The 21,254-nt window shown below is 54.9% G+C and overlaps 1 protein-coding gene across 1 annotated transcript; it reads right to left on the reverse strand.

The window, feature by feature from the left end:
* Positions 1-273: 273 nt before the first annotated feature.
* LOC133360054 (trypsin-2-like) lies at positions 274-18,245 on the reverse strand. Its single transcript, XM_061578635.1, has 5 exons — positions 18,065-18,245; positions 15,468-15,624; positions 14,637-14,896; positions 14,106-14,239; positions 274-755 (listed from the first exon to the last, which is right to left on the reverse strand). The coding sequence occupies exons 1-5, from the start codon at positions 18,228-18,230 to the stop codon at positions 606-608; spliced, it is 867 nt and encodes a 288-aa protein (XP_061434619.1). The 5' UTR covers positions 18,231-18,245; the 3' UTR covers positions 274-605.
* Between the last annotated feature and the right edge of the window lie 3,009 nt (positions 18,246-21,254).

A 21,254-nucleotide genomic window follows, 5' to 3' on the forward strand; every position in this document is an offset into this window, starting at 1 on the left:
TTTCGTGCGAGTGGTGGCCTCTGCGCAAGTCCAGGGCGTGGTGGTGGTGGGGGGGGGCTGATTGGAGGAGATGCAGATGTTGCAATTATGCGTTCTAACCCACACAACAACAAACAACAATAAACAACAACAAGAGATCGTCCGTGTGGAAACACCGTTGGGATTCTTCATCGGACAGAATAATCGGCACGTTCAGTAAAATCAACCCCCCGTAGGGGTTTTCAACTAAAAAGGGGACGGAGAGAAGGATCGACTCACACTCAGTGCGACACGGCGGTTGTCAGGTTTTTATTATCGTCAAGTGAACAGCGGCCACGTGAACTCAGAGACACAACGTGTGCTTCCGTGCGTGTGAGCGTGTGTATGTACGTGTGTGTACGCGTGTGTGTATACACGCATGTGTGTGTGTACGTGTGTGTGGTGGGGGCTTGCGCGCTGCGCTAAGAACCCGTCGAGCCGAGTTCGATTCCCGCTCACGGCCACCATGAGCACCTCTCGGTCACCTCAGCCTCAAATAAAAAGTCCGTGTAGTTAGTACCCATGCTGTCGGTGTAGATGGTACTCATGGTATCCGTGTGTTTGGTACTCATGTGGTGATCGCGTTCCTAGTTGGCGCTCATGGTCTCGGCGATCCAGGCGTTGTAGTTGCACACCTTGGTGTAGACGCCCGGGTAGTTGGGTTCCGCACAGCCGCGTCCCCACGAAACGATGCCCTGCAGCTGCCCGTTGCACACCACGGGGCCTCCAGAGTCTCCCTGCACCCAGCGGGGAGAGGGGGGGGGCTCATTAAGCCGGGCGCCTGTGGCAGTACAGCAAGTGGGGTAGTACAGCAAGTGGGTAGTGGGGTGACAGTACAGCAAGTGGGTAGTGGGGTGACAGTACAGCAAATGGGGTAGTTGGGGGTGACAGTATAGCAAGTGGGATAGTGGGGTGACAGTATAGCAAGTGGGGTAGTGGGGTGACAGTACAGCAAGTGGGTAGGGGGTGACAGTACAGCAAGTGGGTAGTAGGGTGACAGTACAGCAAGTGGGTAGTGGGGTGGCAGTACAGCAAGTGGGTAGTGGGGTGACCATACAGCAAGTGGGGTAGTGGGGTGACAGTACAGCAAGTGGTAGTAGGGTGACAGTACAGCAAGTGGGGTAGTGGGGTGACAGTACAGCAAGTGGGTAGTAGGGTGACAGTACAGCAAGTGGGTAGTGGGGTGGCAGTACAGCAAGTGGGTAGTAGGGTGACAGCACGGCAAGTGGGTAGTAGGGTGACAGTACAGCAAGTGGGTAGGGGTGACAGTACAGCAAGTGGGTAGTGGGGTGGCAGTACAGCAAGTGGGTAGTAGGGTGACAGTACAGCAAGTGGGTAGTGGGGTGGCAGTACAGCAAGTGGGTAGTAGGGTGACAGTACAGCAAGTGGGGTAGTGGGGTGGCAGTACAGCAAGTGGGTAGTGGGGTGACAGTACAGCAAATGGGGTAGTGGGGTGACAGTACAGCAAGGGGTAGTGGGGTGACAGTATAGCAAGTGGGGTAGTGGGGTGACAGTACAGCAAGTGGGTAGTGGGGTGACAGTACAGCAAGTGGGTAGTAGGGTGACAGTACAGCAAGTGGGTAGTGGGGTGACAGTACAGCAAGTGGGGTAGTAGGGTGACAGTACAGAAAGTGTGGGTAGTAGGGTGACAGTACAGAAAGTGGGTAGTGGGGTGACAGTACAGCAAGTGGGGTAGTACAGCAAGTGGGTAGTGGGGTGACAGTACAGCAAGTGGGTAGTGGGGGTGGCAGTACAGCAAGTGGGTAGTGGGGTGGCAGTACAGCAAGTGGGTATTAGGGTGACAGTACAGCAAGTGGGTAGTGGGGTGACAGTTACAGCAAGTGGGTAGTGGGGTGGGCAGTACAGCAAGTGGGTAGTGGGGTGGCAGTACAGCAAGTGGGTATTAGGGTGACAGTACAGCAAGTGGGGTAGTGGGGTGACAGTACAGCAAGTGGGTAGTGGGGTGACAGTACAGCAAGTGGGGTAGTAGGGTGACAGTACAGAAAGTGGGTAGTGGGGTGACAGTACAGCAAGTGGGGTAGTACAGCAAGTGGGTATGGGGGTGACAGTACAGCAAGTGGGTAGTGGGGTGGCAGTACAGCAAGTGGGTAGTGGGGGTGCAGTACAGCAAGGGGGTAGTGGGGTGACAGTACAGCAAGTGGGTAGTGGGGTGAACAGTACAGCAAGTGGGTAGTGGGGGTGGCAGTACAGCAAGTGGGTAGTGGGGGGTGACAGTACAGCAAGTGGGGTAGTGGGGTGACAGTACAGCAAGTGGGTAGTGGGGTAACAGTACAGCAAGTGGGTAGTGGGTGTTAGGGTGACAGTAAAGCAAGTGGGTAGTAGGGTGGCAGTACAGCAAGTGGGTAGTGGGGGTGACAGTACAGCAAGTGGGTAGTAGGGTGACAGTACAGCAAGTGGGTAGTGGGGTGACAGTACAGCAAGTGGTAGTGGGTGGCAGTACAGCAAAGTGGGTAGTGGGGGTGACAGTACAGCAAGTAGGTAGTAGGGTGACAGTACAGCAATGTGGGTAGTAGGGTGACAGTACAGCAAGTGGGTAGTGGGGTGGCAGTACAGCAAGTTGGGTAATGGTGGGACAGTACAGCAAGTGGGTAGTGGGGTGACAGTTACAGCAAGTGGGTAGTAGGGTGACAGTACAGCAAGTGGGTAGTGGGGGTGACAGTACAGAAGTGGGTAGTGGGGTGGCAGTACAGCAAGTGGGAGTAGAGTGACAGTACAGCAAGTGGTAGTAGGGTGACAGTACAGAAACGGGGTAGTGGGGTGACAGTACAGCAAGTGGGTATTAGGGTGACAGTACAGCAAGTGGGTATATAGGGTGACAGTACAGCAAGTGGGTAGTGGGGTGACAGTACAGCAAGTGGGTAGTGGGGTGACAGTACAGCAAGTGGGGTAGTAGGGTGACAGTACAGAAAGTGGGTAGTGGGGGTGACAGTACAGCAAGTGGGTAGTACAGCAAGTGGGTAGTGGGGTGACAGTACAGCAAGTGGGTAGTGCGGTGGCAGTACAGCAAGTGGGTAGTGGGGTGGCAGTACAGCAAGTGGGTAGTGGGGTGACAGTACCAGCAAGTGGGTAGTGGGGTGACAGTACAGCAAGGTGGGAGTGGGTGGCAGTACCTGCAAGTGGGTAGGGGACAGTACAGACAGTACAGCAAGTGGGTAGTGGGGTGACAGTACAGCAAGTGGGTAGTGGGGTAACAGTACAGCAAGTGGGTAGTGGGGTGACAGTAAAGCAAGTGGGTAGTAGGGTGGCAGTACAGCAAGTGGGTAGTGGGGTGACAGTACAGCAAGTGGGTAGTAGGGTGACAGTACAGCAAGTGGGTAGTGGGGTGACAGTACAGCAAGTGGGTAGTGGGGTGGCAGTACAGCAAGTGGGTATTAGGGTGACAGTACAGCAAGTGGGTAGTGGGGTGACAGTACAGCAAGTGGGTAGTGGGGTGGCAGTACAGCAAGTGGGTAGTGGGGTGGCAGTACAGCAAGTGGGTATTAGGGTGACAGTACAGCAAGTGGGTAGTGGGGTGACAGTACAGCAAGTGGGTAGTGGGGTGACAGTACAGCAAGTGGGTAGTGGGGTGGCAGTACAGCAAGTGGGTAGTGGGGTGACAGTACAGCAAGTAGGGTAGTAGGGTGACAGTACAGCAAGTGGGTATAGGGGTGACAGTACAGCAAGTGGGTAGTGGGGTGGCAGTACAAGCAAGTGGGTAATGGGGTGACAGTACAGCAAGTGGGTAGTGGGGTGACAGTACAGCAAGTGGGTAGTAGGGTGACAGTACAGCAAGTGGGTAGTGGGGTGGACAGTACAGAAAGTGGGTAGTGGGGTGGCAGTACAGCAAGTGGGTAGTAGAGTGACAGTACAGCAATGTGGGTAGTAGGGTGACAGTACAGAAAGTGGGTAGTGGGGTGACAGTACAGCAAGTGGGGTATTAGGGTGACAGTACAGCAAGTGGGTATTAGGGTGACAGTACAGCAAGTGGGTAGTGGGGGGGTGACAGTACAGCAAGTGGGTAGTGGGGTGACAGTACAGCAAGTGGGGGTTAGTAGGGTGACAGTACAGAAAGTGGGTAGTGGGGTGACAGTACCGCAAGTGGGGTAGACAGCAAGTGGGTAGTGGGGTGAAGTACAGCAAGTGGGTAGTGGGTGGCAGTACAGCAAGTGGGTAGTGGGGTGCAGTACAGCAAGTGGGTAGTGGGGTGACAGTACAGCAAGTGGGTAGTGGGGTGACAGTACAGCAAGTGGGTAGGGGGTGACAGTACAGCAAGTGGGTAGTGGGGTGGCAGTACAGCAATGGGTAGTGTGGGTGACAGTACAGCAAGGGGTAGTAGTGGGGTGACAGTACAGCAAGTGGGTAGTGGGGTAACAGTACAGCAAGTGGGTAGTGGGGTGACAGTAAGCAAGTGGGTGTAGGGGGCAGTACAGCAAGTGGGTAGTGGGGTGACAGTACAGCAAGTGGGTAGTAGGGTGACAGTACAGCAAGTGGGTAGTGGGGTGACAGTACAGCAAGTGGGTAGTGGGGGTGGCAGTACAGCAAGTGGGTATTAGGGTGACAGTACAGCAAGTGGGTAGTGGGGTGACAGTACAGCAAGTGGGTAGTGGGGTGGCAGTACAGCAAGTGGGTAGGGTGTGCAGTACAGCAAGTGGGTATTAGGGTGACAGTACAGCAAGTGGGTAGTGTGGGGTGACAGTACACGCAAGTGGGTAGTGGGTGACAGTACAGCAAGTGGGGTAGTAGGGGTGACAGTACAGAAAGTGGGTAGTGGGGTGATCAGTACAGCAAGTGGGGTAGTACAGCAAGTGGGTAGTGGGGTGACAGTACAGCAAGTGGGTAGTGGGGTGGCAGTACAGGCAAGTGGGTAGTGGGGTGGCAGTACAGCAAGTGGGTAGTGGGGTGACAGTACAGCAAGTGGGTAGTGGTGGTGACAGTACAGCAAGTGGGTAGTGGGGTGGCAGTACAGCAAGTGGGTAGTGGGGGTGACAGTACAGCAAGTGGGTAGTGGGGTGACAGTACAGCAAGTGGGTAGGTGGGTGGTAACAGTACAGCAAGTGGGTAGTGGGGTGACAGTAAGCAAGTGGGTAGTAGGGTGGCAGTACAAGCAAGTGGGTAGTGGGGTTGACAGTACAGCAAGTGGGTTAGTAGGGTGACAGTACAGCAAGTGGGTAGTGGGGGTGACAGTACAGCAAGTGGGTAGTGGGGGTGGCAGTAGCAGCAAGTGGGTAGTGGGGTGACAGTACAGCAAGTAGGTAGTAGGGTGACAGTACAGCAAGTGGGTAGTAGGGTGACAGTACAGCAAGTGGGTAGTGGGGTTGGCAGTACAGCAAGTGGGTAATGGGGTGACAGTACAGCAAGTGGGTAGTGGGGGTGACAGTACAGCAAGGGTGGGTAGTAGGGTGACAGTACAGCAAGTGGGTAGTGGGGTGACAGTACAGAAAGTGGGTAGTGGGGTGGCAGTACAGCAAGTGGGTAGTAGAGGACAGTACGCAAGTGGGTAGTAGGGTGACAGTACAGAAAGTGGGTAGTGGGGTGACAGTACAGCAAGTGGGTATTAGGGTGACAGTACAGCAAAGTGGGTATTAGGGGTGACAGTACAGCAAGTGGGTAGTGGGGTGACAGTACAGCAAGTGGGTAGTGGGGGTGACAGGTACAGCAAGTGGGGTAGTAGGGTGGACAGTACAGAAGTGGGTAGTGGGGGTGACAGTACAGCAAGTGGGGTAGTACAGCAAGTGGGTAGTGGGGGGTGACAGTACAGCAAGTGGGTCAGTGGGGTGGCAGTACAGCAAGTGGGTAGTGGGGTGGCCAGTACAGCAAGTGGGTAGTGGGGTGACAGTTACAGCAAGTGGGTAGTGGGGTGACCGTACAGCAAGTGGGTAGTGGGGTGGCAGTACAGCAAGTGGGTAGTGGGGTGACAGTACAGCAAGTGGGTAGTGGGGTGACAGTTACAGCAAGTGGGTAGTGGGGTAACAGTACAGCAAGTGGGTAGTGGGGTGACAGTAAAGCAAGTGGGTAGTAGGGTGGCAGTACAGCAAGTGGGTAGTGGGGTGACAGTACAGCAAGTGGGTAGTAGTGGTGACAGTACAGCAAGTGGGTAGTGGGGTGACAGTACAGCAAGTGGGTAGTGGGGTTGGCAGTACAGCAAGTGGGTAGTGGGGTGACAGTACAGCAAGTAGGTAGTAGGGTGACAGTACAGCAAGTGGGTAGTAGGGTGACAGTACAGCAAGTGGGTAGTGGGGTGGCAGTACAGCAAGTGGGTAATGGGGTGACAGTACAGCAAGTGGGTAGTGGGGGTGACAGTACAGCAAGTGGGTAGTAGGGTGACAGTACAGCAAGTGGGTAGTGGGGTGACAGTACAGAAAAGTGGGTAGTGGGGTGGCAGTACAGCAAGTGGGTAGTAGAGTGACAGTAAAGCAAGTGGGTAGTAGGGTGACAGTACAGAAAGTGGGTAGTGGGGTGACAGTACAGCAAGTGGGTATTAGGGTGACAGTACAGCAAGTGGGTAGTGGGGTGACAGTACAGCAAGTGGGTAGTGGGGTGTCAGTACAGCAAGTGGGTAGTGGGGGTGGCAGTACAGCAGTGGGTATTAGGGTGGACAGTACAGCAAGTGGGTAGTGGGGGTGACAGTACAGCAAGTGGGTAGTGGGGTGACAGTACAGCAAGTGGGGTAGTAGGGTGACAGTACAGAAAGTGGGTAGTTGGGGTGACAGTACAGCAAGGTGGGGTAGTACAGCAAGTGGTAGTGGGGTGACAGTACAGCAAGTGGGTAGTGGGGTGGCAGTACAGCAAGTGGGTAGTGGGTGGCAGTACAGCAAGTGGGTAGTGGGGTGCAGTACAGCAGTGGGGATATAGGGGTGACAGTACAGCAAGTGGGTAGTGGGGTGACAGTACAGCAAGTGGGTAGTGGGGTGGCAGTACAGCAAGTGGGTAGTGGGGTGACAGTACAGCAAGTGGGTAGTGGGGTTGACAGTACAGCAACTGGGTAGTGGGGTAACAGTACAGCAAGTGGGTAGTGGGGTGACAGTACAGCAAGTGGGTAGTAGGGTGGCAGTACAGCAAGTGGGTAGTGGGGTGACAGTACAGCAAGTGGGTAGTAGGGTGACAGTACAGCAAGTGGGTAGTGGGGTGACAGTACAGCAAGTGGGTAGTGGGGTGGCAGTACAGCAAGTGGGTAGTGGGGTGACAGTACAGCAAGTAGGTAGTAGGGTGACAGTACAGCAAGTGGGTAGTAGGGTGACAGTACAGCAAGTGGGTAGTGGGGTGGCAGTACAGCAAGTGGGTAATGGGGTGACAGTACAGCAAGTGGGTAGTGGGGTGACAGTACAGCAAGTGGGTAGTAGGGTGACAGTACAGCAAGTGGGTAGTGGGGTGACAGTACAGAAAGTGGGTAGTGGGGTGGCAGTACAGCAAGTGGGTAGTAGAGTGACAGTACAGCAAGTGGGTAGTAGGGTGACCGTACAGAAAGTGGGTAGTGGGGTGACAGTACAGCAAGTGGGTAGTAGGGTGACAGTACAGCAAGTGGGTAGTGGGTGACAGTACAGCAGTGGTAGTAGGTGACAGTACAGCAAGTGGGTAGTGGGTGACAGTACAGCAAGTGGGTAGTAGGGTGACAGTACAGCAAGTGGGTAGTAGGGTGACAGTACAGAAAGTGGGTAGTGGGTGGCAGTACAGCAAGTGGGTAGTAGGGTGACAGTACAAGCAAGTGGGTAGTAGGGTGACAGTACAGAAAAGTGGGTAGTGGGTGGCAGTACAGCAAGTGGGTAGTAGGGTGACAGTACAGCAAGTGGGTAGTAGGGTGACAGTACAGCAAGTGGGTAGTGGGTGGTGACAGTACAGCAAGTGGGTAGTAGGGGTGACAGTACAGCAAGTGGGTAGTAGGGTGACAGTACAGAAAGTGGGTAGTAGGGTGACAGTACAGCAAGTGGGTAGTAGGGGTGACAGTACAGCAAGTGGGTAGTAGGGTGACAGTACAGAAAGTGGGTAGTAGGGTGACAGTACAGCAAGTGGGTAGTGGGTGACAGTACAGCAAGTGGGTAGTAGGGTGACAGTACAGAAAGTGGGTAGTGGGGTGACAGTACAGCAAGTGGGTAGTAGGGGTGACAGTACAGCAAGTGGGTAGTAGGGTGGACAGTACAGCAAGTGGGTAGTAGGGTGACAGTACAGAAAGTGGGTAGTAGGGTGAGGCAGTACAGAAAGTGGGTAGTGGGTGACAGTACAGCAAGTGGGTAGTAGGTTGACAGTACAGAAAGTGGGTAGTAGGGTGACAGTACAGCAAGTGGGTAGTAGGGTGACAGTACAGAAAGTGGGTAGTAGGGTGACAGTACAGCAAGTGGGTAGTAGGGTGACAGTACAGAAAGTGGGTAGTAGGGTGACGTACAGCAAGTGGGTAGTAGGGTGACAGTACAGAAAGTGGGTAGTGGGGTGGCAGTACAGCAATGTGGGTAGTGGGGTGACAGTACAGCAAGTGGGTATTAGGGTGACAGTACAGCAAGTGGGTAGTGGGGTGACAGTACAGAAGTGGGTAGTAGGGGACAGTACAGAAAGTGGGTAGTAGGGTGGACAGTACAGCAAGGGGTAGTGGGGTGACAGTTACAGCAAGGGGTAGTAGGGTGACAGTACAGCAAGTGGGTAGTGGGGTGACAGTACAGCAAGTGGGTAGTAGGGTGACAGTTACAGCAAGTGGGTAGTAGGGTGACAGTACAGCAAGTGGGTAGTAGGGTGACAGTACAGAAAGTGGTAGTGGGGGTGGCAGTACAGCAAGTGGGTAGTGGGGGTGACCGTACTAGAAGGGGTAGTAGGGTGACAGTACAGAAAGTGGGTAGTAGGGGACAGTACAGCAAGTGGGTAGTGGGGTGGACAGTACAGCAAGTGGGTAGTGTGGTGACAGTACAGCAAGTGGGTAGTGGGGTGACAGTACAGCAAGTGGGTAGTGGGGTTACAGTACAGCAAGTGGGTAGTGGGGTGGCAGTACAGCAAGTGGGTAGTAGGGTGACAGTACAGCAAGTGGGTAGTAGGGTGACAGTACAGCAAGTGGGTAGTCGGGTGACAGTACAGCAAGTGGGTAGTGGGGTGACAGTACAGCAAGTGGGGTAGTAGGGTGACAGTACAGCAAGTGGGTAGTGGGGTGACAGTACAGCAAGTGGGTAGTGGGGTGGCAGTACAGCAAGTGGGTAGTGGGGTGACAGTACAGCAAGTGGGTAGTGGGGTGACAGTACAGCAACTGGGTAGTGGGGTAACAGTACAGCAAGTGGGTAGTGGGGTGACAGTACAGCAAGTGGGTAGTAGGGTGGCAGTACAGCAAGTGGGTAGTGGGGTGACAGTACAGCAAGTGGGTAGTAGGGTGACAGTACAGCAAGTGGGTAGTGGGGTGACAGTACAGCAAGTGGGTAGTGGGGTGGCAGTACAGCAAGTGGGTAGTGGGGGTGACAGTACAGCAAGTAGGTAGTAGGGTGACAGTACAGCAAGTGGGTAGTAGGGTGACAGTACAGCAAGTGGGTAGTGGGGTGCAGTACAGCAAGTGGGTAATGGGGTGACAGTACAGCAAGTGGGTAGTGGGGTGACAGTACAGCAAGTGGGTAGTAGGGTGACAGTACAGCAAGTGGGTAGTGGGGTGACAGTACAGAAAGTGGGTAGTGGGGTTGGCAGTACAGCAACGTGGGTAGTAGAGTGACAGTACAGCACGTGGGTAGTAGGGTGACCGTACAGAAAGTGGGTAGTGGGTTGACAGTACAGGCAATTGGGTAGTAGGGGTGACAGTACAGCAAGTGGGTAGTGGTGGTGACAGTACAGCAAGTGGGTAGTAGGGTGACAGTACAGCAGTGGGTAGTGGGGTGACAGTACACGCAAGTGGTAGTAGGGTGACAGTACAGCAAGTGGGTAGTAGGGTGACAGTACAGCAAGTGGGTAGTAGGGTGCAGTACAGCAAGTGGGTAGTAGGGTGACAGTACAGAAAGGGGTAGTGGGGTGGACAGTACAGCAAGTGGGTAGTGGGTGACAGTACAGCACGTGGGTAGTCGGGTGACAGTACAGCAAGTGGGTAGTGGGTGGACAGTACAGCAAGGTGGGTAGTCGGGGTGACAGTACAGCAAGTGGGTAGTAGGGTGACAGTACAGCAAGTGGGTAGTGGTGGGTGACCAGTACAGCAAGTGGGTAGTGGGGTTTGGCAGTACAGCAAGTGGGTAGTAGGGTGACCGTTACAGAAAGTGGGTTTAGTAGGGTGGACAGTACAGCAAGTGGGTAGTGGGTGACAGTACAGCAAGTGGGGTAGGTAGGGTGACAGTTACAGCAAGTGGGTAGTGGTGGGTGACAGTACAGCAAGTGGGTAGTAGGGTGACAGTACAGAAAGTGGGTAGTAGGGTGACAGTACAGCAAGTGGGTAGTGGGGTGAAGACAGCAAGTGGGTAGTAGGGGACAGTACAGCAAGGGGTAGTAGGGTGACAGTACAGCAAGTGGGTAGTAGGGTGACAGTACAGAAAGTGGGTAGTGGGGTGGCAGTACAGCAAGTGGGTAGTGGGGTGACAGTACAGAAAGTGGGTAGTAGGGTGACAGTACAGAAAGTGGGTAGTAGGGTGACAGTACAGCAAGTGGGTAGTAGGGTGACAGTACAGAAAGTGGGTAGTAGGGTGACAGTACAGCAAGTGGGTAGTAGGGTGACAGTACAGAAAGTGGGTAGTAGGGTGACAGTACAGCAAGTGGGTGTAGGGTGACAGTACAGAAAGTGGGTAGTGGGGTGGCAGTACAGCAAGTGGGTAGTGGGGTGACAGTACAGCAAGTGGGTAGTAGGGTGACAGTACAGCAAGTGGGTAGTGGGGTGACAGTACAGCAAGTGGGTAGTAGGGTGACAGTACAGAAAGTGGGTAGTAGGGTGACAGTACAGCAAGTGGGTAGGGGGGACAGTACAGCAAGTGGGTAGTAGGGGTGACAGTACAGCAAGTGGGTAGTGGGGTGACAGTACAGCAAGTGGGTAGTAGGGTGACAGTACAGCAAGGGGGTAGTAGGGTGACAGTACAGCAAGTGGGTAGTAGGGTGACAGTACAGAAAGTGGGTAGTGGGGGTGGCAGTACAGCAAGTGGGTAGTGGGGTGACAGTACAGAAAGGTGGGTAGTAGGGTGACGTACAGAAAGTGGGTAGTAGGGTGACAGTACAGCAAGTGGGTAGTGGGGTGGACAGTACAGCAAGTGGGTAGTGGGGTGACAGTACAGCAAGTGGGTAGTGGGTGGGTGACAGTACAGCAAGTGGTAGTGGGGGGTGACAGTACAGCAAGTGGGTAGTGGGTGGCAGTACAGCAAGTGGGTAGTAGGGTGACAGTACAGCAAGTGGGTAGTAGGGTGACAGTACAGCAAGTGGGTAGTCGGGTGACAGTACAGCAAGTGGGTAGTGGGGTGACAGTACAGCAAGTGGGGTAGTAGGGTGACAGTACAGCAAGTGGGTAGTAGGGGTGACAGTACAGCAAGTGGGGTAGTAGGGTGACAGTACAGCAAGTGGGTAGTGGGGTGGCAGTACAGCAAGTGTGGTAGTAGGGTGACAGTACAGCAAGTGGGGTAGTAGGGTGACAGTACAGCAAAGTGGGGTAGTAGGGTGACAGTACAGCAAGTGGGTAGTGGGGTGACAGTACAGCAAGTGGGTAGTGGGGGTGACAGTACAGCAAGTGGGGTAGTAGGGGTGACAGTACAGCAAGGGGCGTGGGGTAGTGGGACAGTACAGCAAGTGGGGTAGTAGGGGGTGACAGTACAGCAAGTGGGGTAGTAGGGTGACGTACCAGCCAGTGGGTAGTGGGGTGGCAGTACAGCAAGTGGGGTAGTAGGGTGACAGTACAGAAAGTGGGTAGTAGGGTGACAGTTACAGCAAGTGGGTTAGTAGGGGGTGACAGTTACAGCAAGTGGGTAGTAGGGTGACAGTACAGCAAGTGGGTAGTAGGGTGACAGTACCAGCAAGTGGGTAGTAGGGTGACAGTACAGAAAGTGGGTGACAGTACAGAAAGGGGTAGTAGGGGACCAGTACAGCAAGTGGGTAGTAGGGTGACAGTACAGAAAGTGGGTAGTAGGGTGACAGTACAGCAAGTGGGTAGTAGGTGACAGTACAGAAAGTGGTTTAGCAGGGGTGACAGTACAGCAAGTGGGTAGTTAGGGGGTGACAGTACAGAAAGTGGGTAGTGGGGTGGCAGTACAGCAAGTGGGTAGTGGGGTGCCAGTACAGCAAGTGGGTATTAGGGTGGACAGTACAGCAAGTGGGTAGTGGGGTGACAGTACAGCAAGTGGGTAGTAGGGTGACAGTACAGAAAGTGGGTAGTAGGGTGACAGTTACAGCAAGTGGGTAGTGGGGTGACAGTACAGCAAGTGGGTAGTAGGGTGGACAGTACAGCAAGTGGGTCGTGGGTGACAGTACAGCAAGTGGGTAGTAGGGTGACAGTACAGCAAGTGGTGTAGTAGGGTGACAGTACAGCAAGTGGGTAGTAGGGTGACAGTACAGAAAGTGGGTAGTGGGGGTGGCAGTACAGCAAGTGGGTAGTGGCGGTGACAGTACAGAACGTGGGTAGTAGGGTGACAGTACAGAAAGTGGGTAGTAGGGTTGACAGTACAGCAAGTGGGTAGTGGGGTGACAGTACAGCAAGTGGGTAGTGGGGTGACAGTACAGCAAGTGGGTAGTGGGGTGACAGTACAGCAATTGGGTAGTGGGGGTGACAGTACAGCAAGTGGGTAGTGGGGTGGCAGTACAGCAAGTGGGTAGTAGGGTGACAGTACAGCAAGTGGGTAGTAGGGTGACAGTACAGCAAGTGGGTAGTCGGGTGACAGTACAGCAAGTGGGTAGTGGTGGTGACAGTACAGCAAGTGGGGTAGTAGGGTGACAGTACAGCAAGTGGGTAGTGGGGGTGACAGTACAGCAAGTGGGGTGTAGGGTGACAGTACAGCAAGTGGGTAGTGGGGTGGCAGTACAGCAAGTGGGGTAGTAGGGTGACAGTACAGCAAGTGGGGTAGTAGGGTGACAGTACAGCAAGTGGGTAGTGGGGGTGACAGTACAGCAAGTGGGGTAGTAGGGTGACAGTACAGCAATGTGGGTAGTGGGGTGACAGTACAGCAAGTGGGTTAGTGGGTGACAGTACAGCAAGTGGGTAGTGGGGTGACAGTACAGCAAGTGGGGTTGTAGGGTGACAGTACAGCAAGTTGGGTAGTGGGGTGGCAGTACAGCAAGTGGGGGTAGTAGGGTGACAGTACAGCAAGTGGGTAGTGGGGTGGCAGTACAGCAAGTGGGGTAGTAGGGTGACAGTACAGCAGTGGGTAGTGGGGTGACAGTACAGCAAGTGGGTAGGGGTAGTAGTGATGCTCCTCCCCTGGGGCTTTTTTGGTTCCTCCCACATTGTAAAAACGTTCGGTGAGTGGGGTAGGTGAGTGGGGTAGGTGAGTGGGGTAGGTGAGTGGGGTAGGTGAGTGAGGTAGGTGAGAGTGGGGTAGGTGAGTGGGTAGGTGAGTGGGGTCGGTGAGAGTGGGGTAGGTGACAGTGGGGTAGGTGAGTGGGTGTAGGTGAGTGGGGTAGGTGACAGTGGGGTAGGTGAGTGGGGTAGGTGAGTGGGGTAGGTGACAGTGGGGTAGGTGAATTGGGGTAGGTGAGTGGGGTAGGTGAGTGGGGTAGGTGAGTGGGGTAGGTGAGTGGGGTAGGTGACAGTGGGGTAGGTGAGTGGGGTAGGTGACAGTGGGTAGGTGAGTGGGGTAGGTGAGTGGGGTAGGTGAGTGGGGTAGGTGAGTGGGGTAGACGAGTGAGACAGGTGAGTGGGGTAGGTGAGTGGGGTAGGTGAGTGGGGTAGGTGAATGGGGTAGGTGAGTGGGGTAGGTGAGTGGGGTAGGTGAGTGAGGTAGGTGAGTGAGGTAGGTGACAGTGGGTTGGTGAGTGGGGTAGGTGAGTGGGGTAGGTGAGTGAGGTAGGTGACAGTGGGGTAAGGTGAGTGGGGTAGGTGAGTGGGGTAGGTGAGTGGGGTAGGTGACAGTGGGTAGGTGAGTGGGGTAGGTGAATGGGGTAGGTGAGTGGGGTAGGTGACAGTGGGTAGGTGAGTGGGGTAGGTGAGTGAGGTAGGTGAGAGCGGGGTAGGCGAGCACCTGGCACGAGTCCTTGCCGCCCTCCATGTACCCCAGGCACACCATGTTGTCAGTGATGTCTCCCGGGTAGCCGGACTCGCAGTCCGCCACGCTCAGCACCGGCGCCTGCACGCACATCAGCACGTCCGGGCTGCCTGGGGACCCGCGGGTGGTGGGGGGGGGGGGAGGAGAGACAGAGTGAGGAGACGCGTGGATGGAGACACGGTGAGGAGGACGCGTGGATGGAGACACAGTGAGGAGACACGTGGATGGAGACACGGTGAGGAGACGCAGTGGGATGGAGACACAGTGAGGAGACACGTGGATGGAGACACGGTGAGGAGACGCGTGGATGGAGACACAGTGAGGAGACACGTGGATGGAGACACGGTGAGGAGACACGTGGATGGAGACACGGTGAGAAGACGCGTGGATGGAGACACGGTGAGGAGAGACAGAGTGAGGAGACACGTGGATGGAAGATATGGTGAGAAGACGCGTGGATGGAGACACGGTGAGAAGACGCGTGGATGGAGACACGTGTAGGTGTACCTATGGCGGTCTCGGTCTCGCCCCAGCCCGAGATGGTGCACATGACGCCCACGGCTGCGCAGGCGGTGGGCAGCGCCACGGGCTGCGCGTAGGCGTTGAGCGTGGCCGGCTTGGCCAGCTTCACCAGCATGATGTCGTTGTCGATGGTGCTGGAGGCGTAGCCCGGGTGGCGGATCGCCTTGGAGGCCTGGATCCACTGTTCGGTGCCCTCGCTAGCGAAGATGTTGTGCTCGCCGATGCGCACGGAGATACGGGATGCGCTGAGGGGGGTGAGGGGGGCAAGCGGGTGGAGGGGGGGGGGTAGACACAGACGAGCTTACCACACGCCTCACCTCACCACCCGCGCCTCACCACGTGGTCTATTGTGACGACACCTCTCCTCATACCTCACCACGTGGTCTACTGCGACGACACCTCACCACGTGGTCTATTGTGACGACACCTCTCCTCATACCTCACCACGTGGTCTACTTCGACGACACCTCACCACGTGGTCTATTGTGACGACACCTCTCCTCATACCTCACCACGTGGTCTACTGTGACGAAACCTCACCTCATACCTCACCACGTGGTCTACTGCGACGACACCTCACCACGTGGTCTACTGTGACGACACCTCACACCTCACCACGTGGTCTACTGTGACGACACCTCTCCTCACACCTCACCATATTCCTCACCAGACACTTCATCTTATACCTCGCTTCTCACCACCTGATCTACTGTGAATACACCTCTCCACACGCCAGACCGCACGCTTTCACCACACCTCACCACACCTCACCACACCTCACCACACCTCACCACACCTCACCCGCCCCCCACTCACGTCTGGTAGCAGTGAGCGGCGGACACCACCCACTCGTCGCTGATGAGGGAACCGCCACAGAAGTGGTAGCCGATGTTGAGGGAGACCTGCCACGCCTGGGAGTGCGGGACGCACTCCTCGCCACCCACAATGTGGTCTCCTCCCAGCGGAGCCGCCGCTGTCGAGGTACGTGGAGATACATACAGACACGTGGTGATACATACAGACACGTGGAGATACATACAGACACGTGGGGATACATACAGACACGTGGAGATACATACAGACACACGGTGATACATACAGACACGTGGTGATACATACAGACACGTGGAGATACATACAGACACGTGGGGATACATACAGACACGTGGAGGTACATACAGACACGTGGAGATACATACAGACACATGGTGATACATACAGACACGTGGAGGTACATACAGACACGTGGAGATACATACAGACACGTGGTGATACATACAGACACGTGGTGACACATACAGACACGTGGTGACACATACAGACATGTAGAGACACATACAGATACGTGGAGATACATACAGACACGTGGGGATACATACAGACACGCGGAGATACATACATACACGTGGTGATACATACAGATACGTGGTGATACATACAGACACGTGGAGATACATACAGACACACGGGGATACATACAGACACGTGGTGATACACACAGACTCGTGGTGATACATACAGACACGTGGGGATACATACAGACACGTGGAGACACATACAGACACGTGGAGATACATACAGACACGTGGGGATACATACAGACACGTGCTGATACATACAGACACGTGGTGACACATACCGACACGTGGTGATACACACAGACTCGTGGTGATACATACAGACACGTGGGGATACATACAGACACGTGGAGACACATACAGACACGTGGAGATACATACAGACACGTGGGGATACATACAGACACGTGCTAAACCATACAGACACGTGGTGACACATACCGACACGTGATGATACATGCAGACACGTGGAGATACATACAGACACGTGGGATACATACAGACACGTGGAGATACATACAGACACGTGGTGATACATACAGACACGTGGTGATACATACAGACACGTGGTGACACATACAGACACGTGGAGACACATACAGACACGTGGAGATACATACAGACACGTGGTGATACATACAGACACGTGGTGACACATACAGACACGTGGAGACACATACAGACACGTGGTGATACATACAGACACGTGGAGATACATACAGACACGTGGGGATACATACAGACACGTGGTGACACATACAGACACGTGGGGATACATACAGACACGTGGAGACACATACAGACACGTGGAGATACATACAGACACCTGGGGATACATACACACACGTGGAGATACATACAGACACGGTGAAAGTGACACGTCGAGACATGAATATACATATAGACACGTGCAGGAGATACGCGATGACATGGAGATACAGGGACACACGGTGGAGTACGTGGACACACGGTAGCCACGGTGGGACACGGCGAGCAACGGCGAGGAGACGCGTGCGAGGTCATGTAGCTCACTCACCCCGCTGGGCAGTGCACATCGCTGAAGGTGGAGAGGGCGCAGAGCAGCGGCTGCTGTGCTGCTCTGCGCTGCCCCTCTGCTGCCCTCAACACAAGCAGCCTACAGCACCCGCTACGCCGAGCAGGTCGCCTGCCAAGCTCTGTGCAGCCTCCAACCTGCCGAGTTTTTTGACATTGGTCGCTTTCCGGCCGATGTGGCTACAGCCCAGATAATTGGCTACGCGTGGTTTGCTGTGCCAAGGCTCTCTCTGTGCGTCTGGGTCCTCCTGCCCATCGTCTCGCCGCTTGGGTTTCTGGGCACCGCGTACAATCTGCTCTCCTGTAACGCCGCGTGTTTTCATGACGTGATTTTGGTACAACGCGATGAATGTATTAGGGAACAGATTTTTTGTAAATATATAACGCGGATGCGAATTGGATAGAACGCGATTTAGGGAATGGAACTACGTCGCGCGCGTAGGAGTAAGCGGTCGTACGGCGTAGCATCATCACACAAGGCATTGGGATGCTGCTGGATGCTTCTAGCTGCTACCCACGTGCCTCAGTCTTTGTTCAGCCTGCGTTATGCATTTCACGCATTATCGTGGACTGTGCGCCGCCCTATATCATTTGTCTCGCTTTGCGTAAAACTATTTTTCTTTTAATTACACTGAGCGGCTTCACCACTAACACTGTAACATGCATTTTCACTCATTTTTGGGTTATATGATTAATTATATTATTAAACTAAAACACAGTAATTGTAAAATAATACGTAAAATTACCAATAATATAACAAATTATCATGAAAAATGTCAGTCATGTTCGTGTTTTTGAAACCTACTACCCCCTAACTCCTTAATTCCCTATTGAGTCAACGGTTACCATAACGAGATTGTTCCACAATGCAGCGGTCTTCAGGAAGGCAACTACTACCCACACGTTGTAGGAGGACGGGCTGTACAGCCAGGTCACTCGTCGTGGAGACGGGGCCGTTCTCGCAGGAGTGGGCGCGCCATCGCTGCTGTGCCTGGCACTTACCGGCAGCACCCACGAGTGCGGCGAGCAGTAGATAGATCATGGCGAGAGAGAGAGAGATGCTGACCGCGGTCGAGGCAACAGGCGACTGATGTGCGCCGTCGTCGAGCAATCGCCTCTTATATCCGCGCTTATCTCCGTGACCTTGCTCCTTTATCACCGCCTCCATCTGTACCCTGCCTCCTGCACCCCGCTCCCACCCGCACAGGTGCAAGAGGGAGATGTTGGCTCCCACGAGGTGTTGCTGGTGTTGCCACCTCTCCCGGTTTTCCACGGATCGTCCTCTTCTGGAACGAGGAGGTTGCTTTCCTGCGAAGTTGTCTACAGGTCTTGGGGTGCTTAAGGGAGTAGGCGGGTAGGTAGGTGGGTGGGTGAATAAGTGGGTGAGTGCATAGAGGGTGATTGCGTGAGTGGCCGAGTGAGTGTGTGGTGCCACGACCGCGGAACAACTCCGCAAGCGCCGCGATTCCCTCCCGGCCCCTGCTGTAAACACACACACGCACGCAGCGCACCCACGTAGTGTCCTGGTGGGGGATTGCCTGGCACATCGGGTTTTAATCCGATGGACCCCTAGATGGAAAGTCCCACGGTTTCCCGGGGCCAGGAGATTGGCCGATCCTCGCAGGACAGGTTACGAGAAACTCGCTAATGAGTGCGCGCAGTTTCGAGGGCTGGGACGGGAGCGCGCCATCGCGAGCCTTCTTTCAGAGGAGGAAGAGGAGGAGGAGGGGGGGGCAAGGGAGCCTCCAGGGATACAGACCGGCATAGGGGATGTAGCCGGCCATGTGACCCATTTGCGCAGGGAGGTGACCCAAGCCCTCGAAGAAGTGACCCAAGCCCGCGAGGAGGTGCACCAAGTACGCGGGGAGGTGACCCGAAATATGAACAAATTGCAGTCCACAGTGGAGGTAGTCCAGGCCGAGGTGGGGGGGCTACGCTCCACGGTAGAGGGACTAACCGGGAGGGTGTCCCAATTAGAGGCAGAGTTCGGGCAGATGCGTATCAGTAGTGGGAGTGGGCAAGGGCCTCCTATGGAGCCACCGCCCTCCCCCGGGCGTGTTATCTATGCGACCGTCGGGGGCATCTCGTGAGAGACTGTCCAGAGATCGCCTGCGCTAGACACGCGCCAGGGTTAAATGCCAACGCCCCCTTGAGAGTGGACCAACTAGGGGTGCAATAGACGTGGTCCCAACACAAATGGATGATAATAATGGTGAGCGAGTGACCCCCACGCAGATGCCGACAACAACACCTAAGGACGCGGCGACTGCGAGCGACTGGCTGCGGGAGCTAGTGGCAGGAATCACGGGGGCCACGTGGCTGGTGGAAGGGCAGGTAAATGGGCGGCGTACCCGGATTCTGCAACACGATCGGAGTTGACATGGGCCGCCTACAGGCCCCGGATCGCGCGCTGCACACTGCGAGTGGAGCTGGGATGGGACTGCTGGGGAGGGTCACCCTTGAGGTCCACCTCGGACACCAGCTGTGTAACCAGGAGTTCTATGTGCAGCCCCGCCAGCGATGCGCCACCGTGGAGGGCAGCGGGGAGTGGATTCCGTTCCTGGGATAGGGGCCGGATCGCCCCCGCTTACCACCCGTGGCCGTTATCCTGGTGTCGGCTGCCACCATCGGGCCCCTCACGGAGGTGCTGGTGCTGGTAACAATGCCTTCCACCGACCCCTCCCACCGGCCATTGGGTGAGGTAATGTTGACTCCTCACCCGGAAGTTGGCGGCGTGGTACGGGGTTGTGGGGTCGGCCACGCTGGTAAAGAGACGGACTGTGCATGTGAAGCTGAGTCGACTTGCTGAAAACTGGTACCAGTCGGGTCAAAATCTGCCTTTGTAGAGGAGGTTCATGAAGGGTGTTACTGGGCAGTTGGACGCAGTCGCTCCCCCAGCAACAACAGAGGGCAGAGGAGTGACACAAACAACAACGAGCGAAGTCATCCCAGTCAATAAATCCATGGCACCTGGGTCTCTGGGTCTACCCCGTGACCTCCTGTCAGCCAGCTTTCGACACTTTACGTGACCTCAAAGTGCACCTAGCCTGGTACAAGCGCCGTGGTGATGTCACTGCCACTTGGTGGCAGTGAAGCAAATGGTGGCTGTTGTTATTGGGTGAATGAATGGAAGATGGGTTAGTGGCTAAGTGCGTGACTGAGTGGGTGATTGAGTGGTAAGGAGGGTTGTCACCTCTTCAATTTTCCCGAGGTTCGTCCTGTTGTTGAGAAAATAGCTGCTATATGCTATTGAGATGAGTCATTGCCCGAAACTCCGTGTTGAGTTTTTGTTGTTATTCTATAGCAATATTAACAATGTAGCACTCAAGAGAACAATTCACATTGAGTTACCACCTCTACTGGAATTGCGAAGTATTCGTCTTCCTCTGTTGATACGTCCTGGATTTTTCCAACTCAAGAGTTGGCAACACTGGTGAGTGGTGAGAGACGGTGGTGTGGCCCTCGCTCTGCTCAGCCACCTTTGTCTCCCCAGTGTCTATTTCTACACTTTGTACCGGCACTCATATGAGACTGTGGACTTAAGGGGGGATGCTATGCTTAGAACGAATTCATTGCCCCCCCCCACCCCCAGTGCTGATGTTCGCTACAGCCAGGAATCGAACCCAGGTCACTGTTGATTGCGCAGTCGACACCTGCTCACCACCACACACCTTCCCACGACCCCCGTGACCTTACAGGGAGAATATCCAGGTGTGAGGATTTTCCACTCGGACCAAAGCAATCTCCCTATGGGAGAGGGGGGGGGGTTACGAGCCCCTGAGGTTTGGTGGACGAGGCAATGACGAATTTACAACTTACAGGGGGAGGTTGGGGGGGCAATGGCGCTATCGTGACACAGGAGCGAGGGAACCACGCGAGACGCACGCAGCCTGCGGGAGTTGGTATTTCTGCCGCTGCTGTGCAATCAAGCCTAGGGGCACACCCAATGGCAGCTGCCCGTGTGTGCGTTAGTCTGGCGGTAGGGGGCGATGCAACTGCTGCTGCCGCTGCTGTGTGGTCAAGCCGAGGGGCACATCCAGTGGCAGCTGCCCGTGTGTGAAAGTCTGGCGGGAGGGGGCGATGCTGGTCTTTGTAAATTACATCACGGGTTCTTTAACGTACGTTGAAGCAGGTGACGCGAGACCTATAGACTCACACAGATACCGATACTCACAGAGAACCATACAGAAAA

Source organism: Lethenteron reissneri, chromosome 67 (genome assembly GCF_015708825.2).
Source record: "Lethenteron reissneri isolate LAM-NWPU_2019-01 chromosome 67, ASM1570882v1, whole genome shotgun sequence".
Lineage (NCBI taxonomy): Eukaryota > Metazoa > Chordata > Hyperoartia > Petromyzontiformes > Petromyzontidae > Lethenteron > Lethenteron reissneri.

Bases quoted from the DNA above. Each gene is read 5' to 3' on its own strand.
- LOC133360054 (XM_061578635.1), bottom strand. From the start codon at position 18,230: ATGGAGGCGGTGATAAAGGAGCAAGGTCACGGAGATAAGCGCGGATAT. The intron at 14,897-15,467 runs GTGAGTGGGGGG...CACCCCCCTCAG, and splicing joins GCCGCTCACTGCTACCAGAC to CGCATCCCGTATCTCCGTGC. The intron at 14,240-14,636 runs GTACACCTACAC...GCGGGTCCCCAG, and splicing joins CGAGACCGAGACCGCCATAG to GCAGCCCGGACGTGCTGATG.